Source organism: Dreissena polymorpha, chromosome 13, assembly GCF_020536995.1.
Source record: "Dreissena polymorpha isolate Duluth1 chromosome 13, UMN_Dpol_1.0, whole genome shotgun sequence".
Lineage (NCBI taxonomy): Eukaryota > Metazoa > Mollusca > Bivalvia > Myida > Dreissenidae > Dreissena > Dreissena polymorpha.
In genome coordinates, this window is record NC_068367.1 from 18,024,731 (window position 1) to 18,042,290 (window position 17,560).

At 35.8% G+C, this 17,560-nt stretch overlaps 1 protein-coding gene across 9 annotated transcripts in view; it reads left to right on the forward strand.

Annotated features, from left to right (window-relative positions):
• Window positions 1-58: 58 nt before the first annotated feature.
• The window catches only part of LOC127856501 (uncharacterized), a 405,251-nt gene continuing 387,749 nt past the window's right edge, over window positions 59-17,560 (forward strand). For 6 of the 9 annotated variants that reach the window (XR_008038077.1, XR_008038074.1, XR_008038075.1 and 3 more), the window contains exons 1-4: window positions 59-167; window positions 1,598-1,694; window positions 2,706-3,334; window positions 4,817-5,006. Coding sequence is in view for 6 of the 9 variants with exons in the window: in XM_052392767.1 (XP_052248727.1) it covers window positions 132-167; window positions 1,598-1,694; window positions 2,706-3,334; window positions 4,817-5,006 (952 nt within the window). In the remaining 3 variants the exon portion in view is untranslated. Of the gene's footprint in view, window positions 168-1,597; window positions 1,695-2,705; window positions 3,335-4,816; window positions 5,007-8,533; window positions 8,710-9,754; window positions 9,920-11,670; window positions 12,569-17,560 lie in introns of those variants that run through there. The other 3 variants (XM_052392771.1, XM_052392770.1, XM_052392772.1) reach the window with 3 other exon arrangements.

The window sequence follows — 17,560 nt, forward strand, 5'->3', positions numbered from 1 at the left end:
AGGGACAGAACTCTGAGGTAACCTTTAACTGTAGGGTGTGTGTTTTTATTCGAGAGTTGTCATTCTTTTGTTTATGAATGGCTGATACTGTTTGACAACAAAAAAGGGAAAACATTAATATTAGTTTCATCATGAATAAAAGTCGTAAGAATGAAATTCGTGATAAGGTTGTGAAGTTTATACGTTCGATTATGTTCTTGATCTGTATGCAGCTCTTATAAAAGGGACCCACTAACACCTGTCAGGGATTTTTTGCACAAAATTACAGCCTTTTAAACATGTTAAAGGCTTTTTGAGTGTTACCCATTGCAAAAGTAAATTTTCCTCAAAAATATTACCAAAATTGCCCCAAAAATATGCCAAACTTATCCTGAATAAACTCAATAATGGGTTCATTGAGTTTTATTATTTGGCAATTTGATTACCTACATGTAGCACTTCATAATATACATATTAGAAAGCATTTTAACATCCACTTAAAAACAATCGGTATACTGTTATTTATAATCATATTAATAATGTTAAATGTTTCCCAAGTTCATGGTCTATCACGCTTTTTTTTCTAATAAAAAAGGCACAGTTTGTAAGATATAAAGAACAAACAAATCTCTGCCTGCCTGATAATGATATTTTGTGATAAAATTTTATTAAAAGACAGTGTTATAAGGAGACTGACCGATAACACATTCTCACTCAGTTTACTTTCTATTTCACATATATTTTCATTACCCAAATTTGAGAGTCTCATGATACCCAGCAATATTTATGATACAAAGTCACACCAATTTGAATTTATTTTTTTTGTAGAAATGTTTAAAAAGTAAACACAATCTAGGTAAGAGGTTTTTTATTCATCCCATTTAAATTGCAGGACTATTAAATGAGTCTTGGGCCTGGGTGGAACTAGTTCTTGGTGTCTTTGGGGAAGATCAAAAGAGGGTGACCCCCTGATCGCTTGGCTGAGACACCATACCTATTACACAACGGCAATATAACAATGGTTGTTAAGACATCATGATTTTTGGCTTTGCTTCCGTGTGCAGATGTTATCCTTGTTGGATGTCCAATATCAACCTGTTATGATTAAACAGTAATCATGTATTATCTATTTGGAGCATTATGCACGAAATTGGGGTTAATTATCAAGTTATTATTTTAATTGAACAAACAAACTTTTATAGTAGCTCTGTTCTACACAACTATTCTAACCAGAGATATATTATTATAAACAAACAGAGATTAGAAACTCTGAAACTTGACAGCCGGAATTTTAGGTTACTCTGTATAACACATGGGAAATCTGCCTGTATGCTTGATAATCCAATTGTTTATTTATTGCATTATATTAATAAAAAATTGTGTTTTAGCTGTAAGAATGAAAAACTAGTGATCACCTGTGCAATAATTGTGGGGTTTGAGATGGGATTTATATATTTGTTTATGTTGGCAGCAATTTATCAATATTCTGAGATTTATAATTCTGATGTGCGACAAATTAAGAGTGGTTGTTCACATGTATCCTGCTTCCGTTACACCTCTGCTTGTCTGAAAATAGCGGATAAGCAACTATTGGCATACATTTTTAATTGTTATTCAGGTGAAGGAAATGAAACAGAGGCAACAAAACTGGATGAAGCAAAGAGCGGAAATCCAGAACAGTTCATCATCCCCAAATGCTTTAACATCAGTAACTGGTAAGTTTGAATTGCAAAAAAAGGAGCCGGAGTGAACCTTCAGATAGGGTACCAAATACAAACTGAAACTTACTGCAATGTTTATGCCCCCGAAGGGTGGAATATAGTTTGTGAACCGTCCGTCAGTCTGTCCGTCCGTCCGTCCGAAAACTTTTACATTAATCATAACTTTTGCAATATTGAAGATAGCATCTTGATATTTGGCATGGATGTGTATCTCATGGAGCTGCACATTTTGATTGGTGAAAGGTCAAGGTCATCCTTCAAGACCAAAGTTCAAATATATTGCTTCAAGACAAAGCAGCGCAGAAGGGGGCATTGTGTTTCTGACAAATATATCTCTTGTATATCCCTGTCTTTGAAGAGACTGTTGGTGCAACATAACGTTGACCGTCAGAAACTTTCAGCACACTCAGTGATATGTTATTGATTACTTTTGCAGAACACTCTGTGATATGTTATTTTTGTTTTCTGTTTACGCACTCTGTTGTATGCGTATTATATGCTAATCACTCTGTTATTTCAAGCACACTCTGTAATGTATGTATTATTAATCACGTTTTTAGCACACTCTTCAATATGTTATTAATCACTATCTTGTAAGAAATGCTATTTAGTAATACAGGCATTAATGTAAAAATAATCCTTTTTTAGTCTTTATAATGCTGCAATTTCTGTAACCTGACATGATGATGATGATGATGATGATGATGATGATGATGATGATGATGATGATGATGATGATGAAGATAATGATGTTTAACTTTTCAAATATTTTATACAAAAGCATAATTGAGTTTTCTGTATGATTTTAAAACATTGTTAAACAGCACATGGTGCATGGAAATTAAACCGTTAAACAATAGCAAATGAGAAACTCTTTTATTATGGTCACCAATATAAAAGGGAGAAAAAAACAGTAACAAATCTTGAACAAATCTATAAGGCAGAAAAAATCATAAATTCTCAAAAAAATGTAATGAACTTATCTCTGTCATGCATGTTTTCCAGCTCAAAAAGAAAACACATCATTGTCCAGAGAGAAGCCAGAATACCATGAAGGAAAGACATTTATCAAAAGCAGGGATGAAAGTTCCATTGAAGGACTTCTAGCCACGAATAAATCCAAGGCAAAGTTTCAAAACTGGTTAAAAGCTAAAGAGTCTCAGGAATCAGATAACGAAGATGATGAAATGGAAGACCATGTGGATGAATTCAAAGAGAATAGTAAGGCAGTTAATTTCGGTGCAAACAAAACTGTGTACAAGAGCGCTAATTATAATGATGGCTCCATTCGGCAAAACAGCTTGCGATTTGCTAACAGTGGTAAACCCAAAATGCTTCATCCATCAAGTGTTAGGTCAGAGTCCACTGACCCCGGATTTAACAGCGAAGATGAAACAGGTGAGATCACTGCAGCCACACTTCTGTCCCCTGAAGATTTTGACTCGCGAGCCGACGATATCATAGCAAGAGTGAAAGGGGATTTAAAGCTCTCCACCAAATACTCAAAGGGGGTCTTCAATAACGTATCAAATGCAGCAAGTTTTGTTGCCATGAAGAGTTCCCCGTCCAAAGAGGCTGATGTTAGTGAGAATAGCCTTGCCAGCCATGTTTGCCCTACTTGTGAAAAACTAATGGTGAGTTTAGGTGCAGCATACAGGGCTTTTTTCCTGTTTTTGATAAGCGGCCTTGGAAAAAATGAGTTGCAAACTGTTCAAAAATGTGAAAAAATGAGTTGCGAACTGTTCGAAATTGTGAAAAAATGTGTCGCATACTTTCTAAAATTGTGAAAATTTGAGTCACAAACTTATTGAAATTGTGAAAATTTGAGTCGCAAATATCCCAAATTTGTGAAAAACAGCCATTCTCACAGAAGGAAAAAAAGCCCTGGCATATATTAAGGGTTTTTAAAATTGGTTTGAGTTTAAGGGCAGCATTAATTGAGGGTTTTAAATAAAAGTTTTATGTTGATGTTGTTTTATCTTTGCAGCTTAGTCTAAGCTATTTGTTGTTACATAACAGCCCAATGCAACAAAATAGTATTACATCACATCTGCGGCTAAGGTTGACAAAATTATCCTGATTTTAACCGTTATGCACAAGTAAATTGAAGTACCATTATGATAAATACATTAGTTTTTCAACTGGAATAGAATTAAATAGATATTTAGAATATCAAAGTAACTTCCTCTGTCATTTATCTAATGAAACAAATGCTTAAATTATACCCATTATCAATTTAAAGTAATTTATGCTAAAGGTTAAGGCAAACGATGCCAAAATAAAATGTCATTTGTGTTTCGATGTTTTCTTCATTTCAATTTGAGATTTGTGCGATTGAAACATTGGCAAAACATGTTCGTTAACTTAAATTTGACTGCTTATTTATGGTAATGCCATGAGGTTAATTGTGACATGTTGCTTGAAAGATAATACAATAAATTTTAAGGCAGAAACAGTGGGTTGCCGTTCACAATTGCTTAGCATTTCTGCATGAAAAACAATTATTTTACAGTTTACTCTCTTGAAAATAATGAATGGGGACAAACATTGCTACTGTATAAGAAATTAGGATTATTGATATATTCGGTTTTCAACAACATTAGGCTTAGTATTTAACAATGTTAACAGCTAATCTCCCTTACAGCCATAACATTTTTTATGGCAATACATATATTTTTTTAATATTATAACTAAAAACTGTCAGTCTAATCTATATCAACTGTTGTTAATTATAATTTACAAAACGATTTACATAAAGTTGCCCATAATAGTTCTTTAATCTAAATTTTTAGGTTAACAGCGTGTAAACTTATTTTTTTTTCACAAACATTTTTTATTAATAGATTATCAGACCAAGATTGGGTCTATTTTAGCTCAATGAGTTTTGATCTTGAAAAACCATGATTAAAGCATATGCATCAAGTGTCATTCCAGGTAAGCCTATGCAGTGTGCACAGGCTAATTATTGTTGAAAATTTCTGCCTTAACTTGATTTTCATTTAGAGGAGACTCCCTTTAAGCGAAAAATTCCATGAAAGCAGGCTAATCAGGTACAACACTTTATGCTCATGCATTTTGCCCAGATTTTTAGGAACAAGGCTGGTATTATTTTCCAGATGCCCCCCAGTTCCAGCGCCATGCTGCTCATCCCGTGCGGCCACACCCTGTGCACGAGTTGCAGTCAGCGCACCAAGTATTGCGCAATGTGCGGCTGTGCCGTGCAGTCCACTACCCCGAACATCATGCTGCAACAGATCATCACCAACTTCCACACTAAACAGACACACAGACAGAAAACCATTGCATGTAAGTCACACCTTTCACACTTAACAGACACACAGACAGAAGATCATTGCATGTAAGTCAAACCTTTCACACTTAGCAGATACACAGACAGAAAACCAGTACAGGTAAGTCACAACTTTCACACTTAACAGACAGAAAACCAGTACATGTAAGTCACAACTTTCACACTTAACAGACACACAGACAGAAAACCAGTAGACGTAAGTCACAACTTTCACACTTAACAGACACACAGACAGAAAACCAGTACATGTAAGTTACACCTTTCACACTTAACAGACACACAAACAGAAAACCAGTACACGTGAGTCACAACATTCACACTTATGAGACACACAGACAGAAAACCAGTGCATGTAAGTCACACCTTTCACACTAAACAGACACATAGAAATAAAACCAGTACATGTAAGTCACAACTTTCACACTAAACAGACACACATACAGAAAACCAGTACATATAAGTCACACATTTCACACTACACAGACACACAGATAGAAAACCAGTACATGTAAGTCAAAACTTTCACAATAAACATACACACAGACAGAAAACCAGTACATGTAAGTCACAACTTTCGCACTAAACAGACACACAGAAAGAAAACCAGTGCATGAAAGTCACAACTTTCACACTAAACAGACACACAGACAAAAAACAAGTTCATTTAAGTCACAACTTTCACACTAAACAGACATGCAGACAGAAAACCAGTACATGTAAGTCACAATTGTCACACTTAACTGACACACAGACAGAAAACCAGTACATGTAAGTCACATTTACATTAAACTAACATAGACAGAAAACCAGTACATGTAAGTCACAACTTTCAAACTAAATAGACAAGCAGACAGAAAACTAGTACATGTAAGTCACATCTTTGACACTTAACATACACACAGACAGAAAACCAGTGCTTGCAAGAAGTTGGTTTATTTGTACTGGTAGTAATTAGAAACCTTTCACACTAAAACAGAAACACAGACAGAAAACCTTTACATGTAAGTCGGGGATATTTTATACCGGTAGTTGTTAAAAACATGAAACGATTCTTATCATAAAATATAAAGGGGGAAAAAATAATCTGGGTATCCAAAGTGAAAAATTCTAGGACTGGTTATTTAATCTAGGTGTCAAATGTGCAGTTCTCATGTTTCTTTGGGGATTTTGTAGTTGTATTTTTGCAGTTTTCAACACTATTTCCTTTATAGCACAGCAGTCCGTTTACAAACTCAATCTTTCCAGGATTAGCTGACTGAACAATAATAAATGAATATCCTTTTGTCAGTTACTGGCAATCGCCGTACTTGAAACCAAAGTAGGGAGACAATGGCTGTAGAAACAATCTAATGGCCTATCCCCACACAAGTTACTTTTCTGGGCCGGTGATCATTTCCGCAGTCCTCAGATTTATAGTCTAGCACTGCACCAACTGAATTATGACACAGCAATTAACTATTTAATACTCCTATGAAAAGGTAGTTTTGACTGAATTGTATTTGTGTCTTTCAACACAATGTCATGTTTTGGTTTTCTTTATGGAATATTTATGCCCCCCTTTTATGTCGGTCGGTCGGTCGGTCCGTCCGTCCACCAGATGGTTTCTGGATGATAACTCAAGAACGCTTAGGCCTAGGATAATTAAACTTCATAGGTACATTGATCATGACCGGCAGATGACCTCTATTGATTTTCAGGTCACTAGGTCAAAGGTCAAGGTCACAGTGACTCGAAATAGTAAAATGGTTTCCGGATAACTCATGAATGCTTAGGCCTAGGATCATGAAACTTCAAAGGTACATTGATCATGACTGGCAGATGACCCCTATTGATTTTCAGGTCACTAGGTCAAAGGTCAAGGTCACAGTGACTCGAAATAGTAAAATGGTTTCCGGATAACTCATGAATGCTTAGGCCTAGGATCATGAAACTTCAAAGGTACATTGATCATGACTGGCAGATGACCCCTATTGATTTTCAGGTCACTAGGTCAAAGGTCAAGGTCACAGTGACTCGAAATAGTAAAATGGTTTCCGGATGATAACTCAAGAATGCTTACGCCCATCATGAAACTTCATAGGTACATTGATCATGACTGGCAAATGACCCCTTATGATTTTCAGGTCACTAGGTCAAAGGTCAAGGTAACATTGACTCGAAACAGTAAAATGGTTTCCGGATTATAACTCAAGAATGCTTACGCCTAGGATCATGAAACTTCATAGGTACATTGATCATGACTGGCAGATGACCCCTATTGATTTTAAGGTCACTAGGTCAAAGGTCAAGGTCACAGTGACTCGAAACAGTAAAATGATTTCCGGATGATAACTCAAGAATGCTTATGCCTAGGATCATGAAACTTCATAGGTACATTGATCATGACTGGCAAATGACCCCTATTGATTTTCAGGTCACTAGGTCAAAGGTCAAGGTAACATTGACTTGAAACAGTAAAATGGTTTCCGTATTATAACTCAAGAATGCTTACGCCTAGGATCATGAAACTTCATAGGTACATTGATCATGACTGGCAGATGACCCCTATTGATTTTCAGGTCACTAGGTCAAAGGTCAAGGTCACAGTGACTCGAAACAGTAAAGTGGTTTCCGGATGATAACTCAAGAATGCTTACGCCTAGGATCATGAAACTTCATAGGAAGATTGATCATGACTGGCAGATGACCCCTATTGATTTTCAGGTCACTAGGTCAAAGGTCAAGGTCACAGTGACTCGAAACATTAAAATGGTTTCCTGATGATAACTCAAGAATAAATAGGCCTAGGATCATGAAACTTCATAGGTACATTGATCATGACTGGCAGATGACCCGTATTGATTTTCAGGTCACTAGGTCAAAGGTCAAGGTCACAGTGACAAAAAACGTATTCACACAATGGCTGCCACTGCAACTGACAGCCCATATGGGGAGCATGCATGTTTTACAAACAGCCCTTGTTGAACATTTGAAAATGTCAGCAAGAAAAAAATGTATGGGTTCTGTGGCACATTTTCATATTTTTACATGTACATTCCTATTTAGAAAATAATTTGAACCATAGTACATGTTATTAAAATATTTTTTGAATAACTTTTGTTTTCAAAATAAAATTCAAAAAGATTCCCAGTAATGTATCTTGTATTCTAGTATTGAACCATTTATAAGGGAAGTAACTTCTACTTATTGATTTTGCAATTTAATTGCAGTTGTCTTACTTTGTTCTGAGGTTATGTCCACAAAAACCTCTACTGCAAAATTGTTATGTAATTCAATTAAAAGAAAATATTTTCAGTGTTAAAGTGAAATACATTATGATGTTTCATAATTTAAGGATAGACACCAACACACTTACTTATATATATATGTATGTATTGTTTAAATAATTAATGAAAATTAATCCCTATTTTCAAAAATTGAACATTACAATTCTCAACCATGTATTGGAAACACAAAAAAACAACGATTTAAACAACAACAACGAATAAATTTGTAATTTTCTATAAATTTCACCTAATTTCAGCCATTCGTACAGTACCGAAAAAGAACTACGAAGAAGAATACCAGAATCTCCTAACGAGACGAGATATTCTTAAGGAGGAAGCAGAGAATATCACGTCCGTAATAGACGATCTCTCTCATCAGTTGAAGCGTGAACGGAAACAGGTGTACAGCATTGAAAGCAAGGAAAAGACTGTGGTATGATTTTTGTTTCTGGGCCCGAATTCACCAACCATTTATAGACTTAACCCTTACAGTGCGGGAACCGAATTTTGAAGGCCTTTGCAAACAGTTTGGATCCAGATGAGACGCCACAGAACGTGGTGTCTCATCAGGATCCAAACTGTTTGCTATTCTGATAATATTATTTGAAACAAATCGAAGAAAATGCTAATTTTAGAAATTCTGCAGACGACATTTTAGCAGACGACAAATTTCCCAGCATGCAAAGGGGTAAGAATAGACTTAGGAATACAGAATAGATCCAAAAAATACCTCAGAGCTTGCATATGTATGATAAAAAAATGTTGCTTATATATTAAATTATTATATTAAGATATTAAAATATTTTTCTTGACAAAGATTTTATAATTATTGGTGTTGCCTGCCATATTAGACTAGACTTTTAATTAGTTTTAGCAAAATACAGTTTTTAAGAATAATCTTTATCTTAAGACTTACCGGTAAGTCTAAGAATGGGTTTGTGAATACACCTAAAACACCTAACCTATTTTCTGACCTTTTTGGGAAGTCATACTATGCAACAATTGGGGATTGTCTTGAGTAAATTTTGCCGAAATTGTGTAAATATATGTACTGGTGCATGTCATACATTACAGTTGATTTGATAATATTACGAGGTAGATTTTTGCTTAATATTATTTTACATTGAATAAATGGTTTACACAAAATTTATTTGAGCAATGGAATTTAATTTCTAGCTTTTTTGTAAGTATGGAATAATTATTATAAGAAATGAGATAAATATATGTAATAAATATATTATATATATATATATATATATATATATATATATATATATATATATATATATATATATATATTTTGCTTTGGTGGAAAGAATAAGACAATCTGACCTGTAAGAACAGTAGATGTCAAAATCCATAAACACTTCTACTTTGATATGATTGTAATATTGTTGAAAACGATGAAAAATCCATATCAACAAGCAAATCAAGCAATGCATTCATTTCAAGAAGCATTTTTGAAAAAAAAAATTCAGGAAGCTGATATCTCAAAGCTTCAACAACAACTACAACAGCTGGCCAGTCATCGGATGGAGTACGAGAGAAAGTGCGATGAGATAGAGATACAGTCCAAGGAGGAAACCAACCAACTGAACCTTGTTAAAGACTCTCTGTCTTCTGTTCAGCTTCAAATAGACAAGGTAGGTTTGAGACCCTTGTTAAAGACTTACTTGTGACTGTACAGCTTCAAATAGACAAGATAGGTTTGAGACTCTCATTAAAGACTCACTATTGTCTGTACAGCTTCAAATAGACAAGGTAAGTATAATTTAAAACCTATTTATTTTTGCTCAATCACATTGAAAGCCTCAGGCTGATTGAAACGCTCAAGAGTCCGTTTCCTGGGCCTTGAACCAGTACTTAGTGTCTTTGGGGGTGACCAAAAGAACCCTCCCACAGTTGGGATCTAACCCGTTTTGCAGACACCATATCCATTACACCACGGCGACCTGTCATATATATTTATCGACCAAGGTAGGTTTGAGACCCTTGTTAAAGACTCACTTTCGTCCGTGCAGCTTCAAATAGACAAGGTAGGTTTGAGACCCTCGTTAAAGACTTACTTGCGTCTGTACAGCTTCAAATAGACAAGGTAGGTTTGAGACTCTCGTTAAAGACTAACTTGCATCTGTACAGCTTCAAATAGACAAGGTAGGTTTGAGACCCTTGTTAAAGACTCACTTTCGTCCGTACAGCGTCAAATAGACAAGGCAGGTTTAAGACCCTCGTTAACGACTTACTATCGTCTGTACAGCTTCAAATAGACAAGGTAGGTTTGAGACCCTCGTTAACGACTTACTATCGTCTGTACAGCTTCAAATAGACAAGGTAGGTTTGAGACCCTCGATAAAGACTCACTTTCGTCCGTACAGCTTCAAAAAGACAAGGTAGGTTTGAGATCTCGTCAAAGACTTACTTGCGTTTGTACAGCTTCAAATAGACAAGGTAGGTTTGAGACCCTCGTTAAAGACTTACTTTCATCCATACAGCTTCAAATAGACATAAGGCGCATACGCATGATACCTTATGAACAGAATTTTTGAGAGAAACAAAGAATTTTATATTAAAGTGTATATAAACTAGAAACTAGAATACATTGTTTCCTTGGCCTAGTGGTAAGAGTGTTTGCCTATGATGTGGGGCATTTGGTGTTTTCAAATGGCCTTTTGGTCACCCAGCAGTTAGTGAAATCAACAGGTTTCAGATGGCCTTCCTGCTAAGCGCCTGGCATACCAGTAAAGAGTAAGGAGTTAAGATTTTCATCAGTCAAGGTGCCTCATAGGTTAATACTGGCTGGCCTGAAATCAGGGGGGTGGGGAGAAATATTTGTTGAAAAAAAACACTTGAATTCACAGTGATGCTAAAAACTCTATACAAGTTTGGCAGTTAGTTAAAGGGACCTTTTCACAGATTTTGGCATGCGTTAAATTTTTTCATTAAATGCTTTATATTTATATTCAATAAAAAATCCCGAATAACGTTTAGAAAAAAGAAAAAAATTAAGCCTCAAAAGGACTTGCACCACTGACCCCTGGAGTCATGGAGTAAAAATGTACCATTTAGACCCCTCGGCCATCCGTGCTCATACAATGAAGGATGTATTTTATACATTTTATAAGCAATCCTCGTAGTTTCACAAAATAAAACGACAACAACAAAACTCTCCAAATTATTCAATTGTTTCGCGTTGCAACGCTTTATAATTTTCAGGTTTTTAAATCATCAAAAAATGCATATAATGGCTATTTTAGAGCATGGCAAATGTTCAGTATTACTGTTTCCTCACAAATATAACTAAAACAAAAATTTGCGAATCTGAAACAACTTTTTTTAATTTTGTCAATTTACCAAAGCGTGAAAAAGCTCCTTTAAGGTTATGTTTTATTTTTAGGTGAAACTTCTAGCTGGCCACTGAGGCAAAACAAGAAAAAGAAGTTGCTTAAATAAGGAGACACATGCTGTCAATATCTACTGAGAGGATACAACAGTTCCTTCCCCTGATCAATCACTAGAGTTACCTTCCTTGGTTGTTACAACGATCCCAACAGATCACTTGAAATTCTTGATTGTAACATCAACCATTTCCCTGAAAACTTTGCCAAGTAAAATGTTACTTGGTAGCATGAAAGAAGACAATGGATTTGAAAACCTTAAAATTTCATGTACTGATAATATTTGTCTAATAATACATGTTTATCTTTTTTTAGGAGCACTGAATTACGGTGGTGGAAAAAGTCCATGATCTAATAAAAGAGTTGTTTGTTTTTATTGCTTTTAAAGTTTAAAGTTGTATGCTTTCATAAGTGATAGTGAGTCCATATTTAATAACAAAGCTTTTGGAGTGCATGCACAAACATATAATCCTTGTTGAGTTGGTTGACTATTTGAGCCGCTTTCTGAGAAAACTGGGCATAAAATATGTGCGTAAAGTGTCGTCCCAGATTAGCCTGTGCAGTTTGCCTAAATTGGATTTTTAAACGACAAATGTTATAAAAGCCGAAAGTGGTGTCCCTGATTAGCCTGTGCGGACTGCACAGGCTAATCTGGGATGACACTTTACGCACATGCATTATTCCATTAAGCCCAGTTTTCTCAGAACACGACTCATTGTATGTGTGTCTCTCATTTATGCATGGTAACGGTTATTATGTGTTTTAGAACGTGTTCACATTATGCACTTGTTCAGTATATTGTATAAACATTTGTGTCAAGTACATAAGTTATAATATTTATTTATTTATTTGAAAGCTAGATTTGCCATATTTAGTCAAATACAATACCAATATTTACACAGTTTACTTTTATATTCTGTCCAATTTATAAGAAAGAAAATGGAATCTTTGTAACAGGAACAGTTCTGGGTTCTGACTGACTGACTCAAATTCGTCAACTACATACATTTGGATCTTTACAAGTAGATATTGAATAACCTGCGAAATTTGGAAATTGAATTACCAAACATTACGAATACATAAATATTATACTTTTCATATGCATATAGTATATATTTTGCACCCCAAAAGGAGTCAACTGATGCCGAAAAGGAATAATAGATGAAGTAGCTAATTGGTGAAATGAAATTTATGACAAATAATCCATATTCCATAGTGAACAATATTTAATTGTCGTCATTATTTGGAATTTAACTTATATTCTCACTGGTTAAGACAACCATAAAATAAAATTTCGCTTTGTATAATTTCTGACATTAAGTGAAATTAACAGGTCTAGTTGGTACCATAATAACGGTGGGTTAAACCTCCTTTACAGAAGCTTTATTCTCAATAATTATAAACATAGCCAAGTAGTTAACCCATTTATGCCTATCGTCTAGAAAAAAGGCCTTGGCAAACAGCGTAGACCCAGATAAGACGCCGCATGATACTAGACATCCCTTATTTTGGAAATAAATTGATCCAATTTAGAAGGATTGGAGAATCCACTAAGCATAATGGGTTAATAAATTGTGCTTTTGCGTTCCTCTATTATCATCGCCATAAACTTGTCACCGTTAAAGAGGACCCCCCCCCTCCCGCGCTTAACGAGTACAAGTATTCAATTGAATTTCAGTACAATAATTGATGTAAATTTATAAATTGTAAGTTTATGTTTATATTCAACCTCTGCTATCTAACTTAGTCAGCCGACAGTAAAGTGCCCACCGATTATCTACATTTTTTTTTTTTAAGTAAAAATTGTACGTGACACGCTGCGACGCTTGTGAAGCAATTATCGATGTTTTACAATCAAGCCTAGGTAACAAAATTCATCTTCTTGTCTTTATTAATTTTAAACATTCTTTGTTGCAGCGTCATATATGTATACACGGCCGCCTTTCCTTAAATCGTTTTTACAAAATTACTACGCAATTAGTGCGCAGTATAGAATGATGTGTTTATTAAATATCGTTTTAATGGAAAACGCTCTGTATTGTGTTATGTATGTTCCAATAAAGGACCATAACATAGAACGAACTAGCACGTGGAATCAATAGAACATTTGTTTAAATAATGGGAATGTTTATTGTCCATAAAAAATAATTAAGACGGAGGGAACATCGTGTACCTGCTGAAAAGGCAAGCGAAGAAAATACAAATCGAAGCGAGATACATGAGTAAATCAATCTTAAGTGACCTAGAGGGTCGTACAGCTAGAAGTTGGAATATTGAAACTATTGTTTATTGCATGAATAACTATTTGATTTTTAGAGTTATGATAGATAGGTTTATATGCCTCATGAAAGACCTCTTTTCTGAAGCCGAAATATGTCCCAGCAATACATGTACTTAATTTATTTATTTGATACTTTGGAATCGAATGCAGGAACACGTTACGAAACATTTCAATCTCCTAACAGAGTTGTCGTTCCATGCTCGCAAATGCACATGTAATGTAACCGTCGTGCAATGATTGCAAACATTTGTGTTCCAGCAAGTTATTATAATGTTGGAGTGATCTCGTTTTTTTAAGTGGAGGACAGCCAGCGGTATCCCCACCCCGCATTGGCACCCTACATTCTTCGACCCAACTTATGACACCAATGCCCCCTTGATGTTTTGTTGGTGTGATATGTTTGAATCATGATTTCATGAAGGTATTGGCCCAAAAACACAATTGGAAAAAATCCCAATCTATCTTGATAATATATGAGACGCGTTCTGAGAAAACGGGACTAAATGCATGTGCGTAAAGTGTCATCCCAGATTAGCCTGTGCAGTCCGCACATGCTAATCATGGACGACACTTTTCGTTTAAATGAAATCTCTTCTACACGAAAATACAGTTAAGGCGGAAAGTGTCGTCCCTGATTAGCCTGTGCGAACTGCAATGGCTAATCTGGGATGACACTTTACGCACATGCATTAAGTCCCGTTTTCTTAGAACGCGTCTCATATAATCGACTGATGGGATCGATGAGGGTAGGGCGTAATAACACGACCAACCTCTACTCCTGCCTGCCCTATTGGTGACAACCAAACGGACTTCCATACACTGAGTAGATGCCATGAACCTAGACAAGAATCCCTGTATGAGCAGTGGAAGTACCAAAATCATGAGAATTACATTCTTCAGAAGACACAGAAGCAAATTGTGTGTTAAAAAGATGTGTTATGCCACTTCGTCATATATTAAATTAAGATGTTTACTATATTAAATATTATTTTGAAGACTCTTAAGCATGCTTTAGTTTCAGAAAACGTGTGATTTTATCAAATTTGATTTCTTGTTTCCTCGATGTACCAACATGCAAAATCTGCAATGAACATAATTTGAAATGGCTGCATTATGTACTGCAAATCCTGTTTTCTGCAACTGTTCTTTTAACGTTATTTTTTTACAAAACAAAATAAATTTATTCAGACTACACAAGGTACATAGTCGACAAGAACTTACATAATATGATTATTTAACGCCTGACTTCCGCACATAGGAGGTATGAATACTTAATTATATTTGAGTATTCCTAATGTCATTTTTACTTCAAACGATGTATAAAAAGTTCAAATTTATAGAATATTGCATGTTATTTTATTATATATCATTTATATAAAAGCGTAGCAATCCCTCCACTATTTTATAGTAGAGGTACACCCTGAGAGGAGTTTTAAGCAAGTTAACAACGTTTGACTCCTTGATTAATGCACCCAGCCTTTACGATCACTTTTGTTTAGTGCTTTTTGTCCACTATGTATGTTCGGGTCGCTCGAAAAGGATGTCTTTTTACGCAATCTCCACGCAGAGTTGTCGTTCCTTGCACTCATATACAGCTATGCTGGTTCCCGTCAAATCTCTGCGCGGATGTTGATTTTTACGGTCAGTGATTTGCTATAGTTAACTGGGTAATTTTAGCACCTTGCAAGTGATATACTGCATTCGTTTACGACAACAAACACTGCCCCTCGTCGTATGGTCTCACTTCCAACTATACAATAGTATCGCGTTAAACTGAATAAGATCCATGTCATTTTATTACTGCTCATAGACGACACGTCATTACCACGTGTCCGACCGGGCTTCTTTCCCATATTGCAAGGGCTTCTTTCCCATATTGCAAGGGCTTCTTTCCCATATTACAAGGGCTTCTTTCCTATATTGCAGGGGCTTCTTTCCCATATTGCAAGGGCTTCTTTCCCATATTGCAAGGGCTTCTTTCCCATATTGCAAGGGCTTCTTTCCCATATTGCAAGGGCTTTTCCCCATATTGCAAGGGCTTCTTACGCATATTGCATGGGCTTATTACCATATTGCAAGGGCTTCTTTCCTATATTGCAAGGGCTTCTTTCCCATATCGCAAGGGCTCCTTTCCCATATTGCAAGACTTCTTTCCCATATCGCAAGGGCTCCTTTCCCATATTGCAAGGGCTTCTTTCCCATGTTGCAAGGGCTTCTTTCCCATATTGCAAGGGCTTCTTTCCCATATTGCAAGGGATTCTTTCCAATATTGCAAGGGCTTTTTCCCCATATTGCAAGGACTTTTTACCCATATTGCAAGGGCTTCTTTTCCATATTGCATGAGCTTATAACCATATTGCAAGGGCTTCTTTCCCATATTGCAAGGGCTTCTTTCCCATATTACAAAGGCTTCTTTCCCATATTGCAAGGGCTTCTTTTCCATATTGCAATCGCCTCCTGTAGACTTGATCGTGTATTGGGTTACGGGAAATAGTGAAACAGTACAAGATGCGCCCCGTCCCAGAGTCGGCAAAGGGTATTAGAGTGCACGACGAGAAACGGACATGTACAAGACTTGACTTACCATCTCATGCGAACATACAAGTTGGTAGATTAAAGTGTATCCCGGGATGAAACCTGCGACCCTGGGTGGTCAAGTAAGTATGTTAATATATATATATATATATGTATATATATATACTGTTATGTGTGTGCATGTACCTTAGTATGTGAAAACAATAAAGCAACACAATAGTGCATTCGATAATATTGTATTAGTGTCATTTGCCGGAACTGTCTCTCAATCTCTTAGTAATGTGTATCCTATTTGTTCTTACGAATAGTCATTATAATTGATATTAATAATATTTTAAAAATAGCTAATAATTAAAATAGACACTGCTGACTTATTATTAGCTATAATCCTAGCCGGGAACCTTTTGTCCTTCGAGTGGTGACTTAGACCTTTTTGTGGCTTAATTGTTTTTATGTCTTCTTCCCATGGTCTTGTATATATGGGGTTATTTCTTTTATGAAAATCGTGGAAAGAGCATACACAGTATTTTAAAACAGGATATGAGAAAAACTCAAAAATTGAAACTTCAAAATCATTTTCCAACTGCACATGGTGTCAGAAAGAAAACAATTCATGTAAGCATAGTGAAACGTCGAATAATCCTCACATTACCATTTATAAGTACATGTATACCAAAGTACATGCACATATCTTTCGTACTTTGTGAGCAACCACAGGATCGCGCGGACAGACAGATGGACAGACATGATGGACTGTGGCTTAACTTACAATCCCCTCCGTTGAAATCAGTAAGGGACTAATAAAGATGGCAAATGTTATGCTGTGTATCTATTGGTTGGAGCAGATTCGCATGTGTTAAATTGTGTATCCCAGTCGGTATTCCCTGTTAGTTCCATTAAAGGGGCCTTTTCACAGATTTTGGCATGTTTTGAAGTTTGTCATTAAATGCTTTATATTGATAAATATAAACATTGGATCTTAAAAGCTCCAGTAAAAAATCAAGAATAAAAATAAAAAAAGGAAAAAAGTAGCCCGCAGCAGGGCTCGAACCAGTGACCCCCGGAGTCCTGGA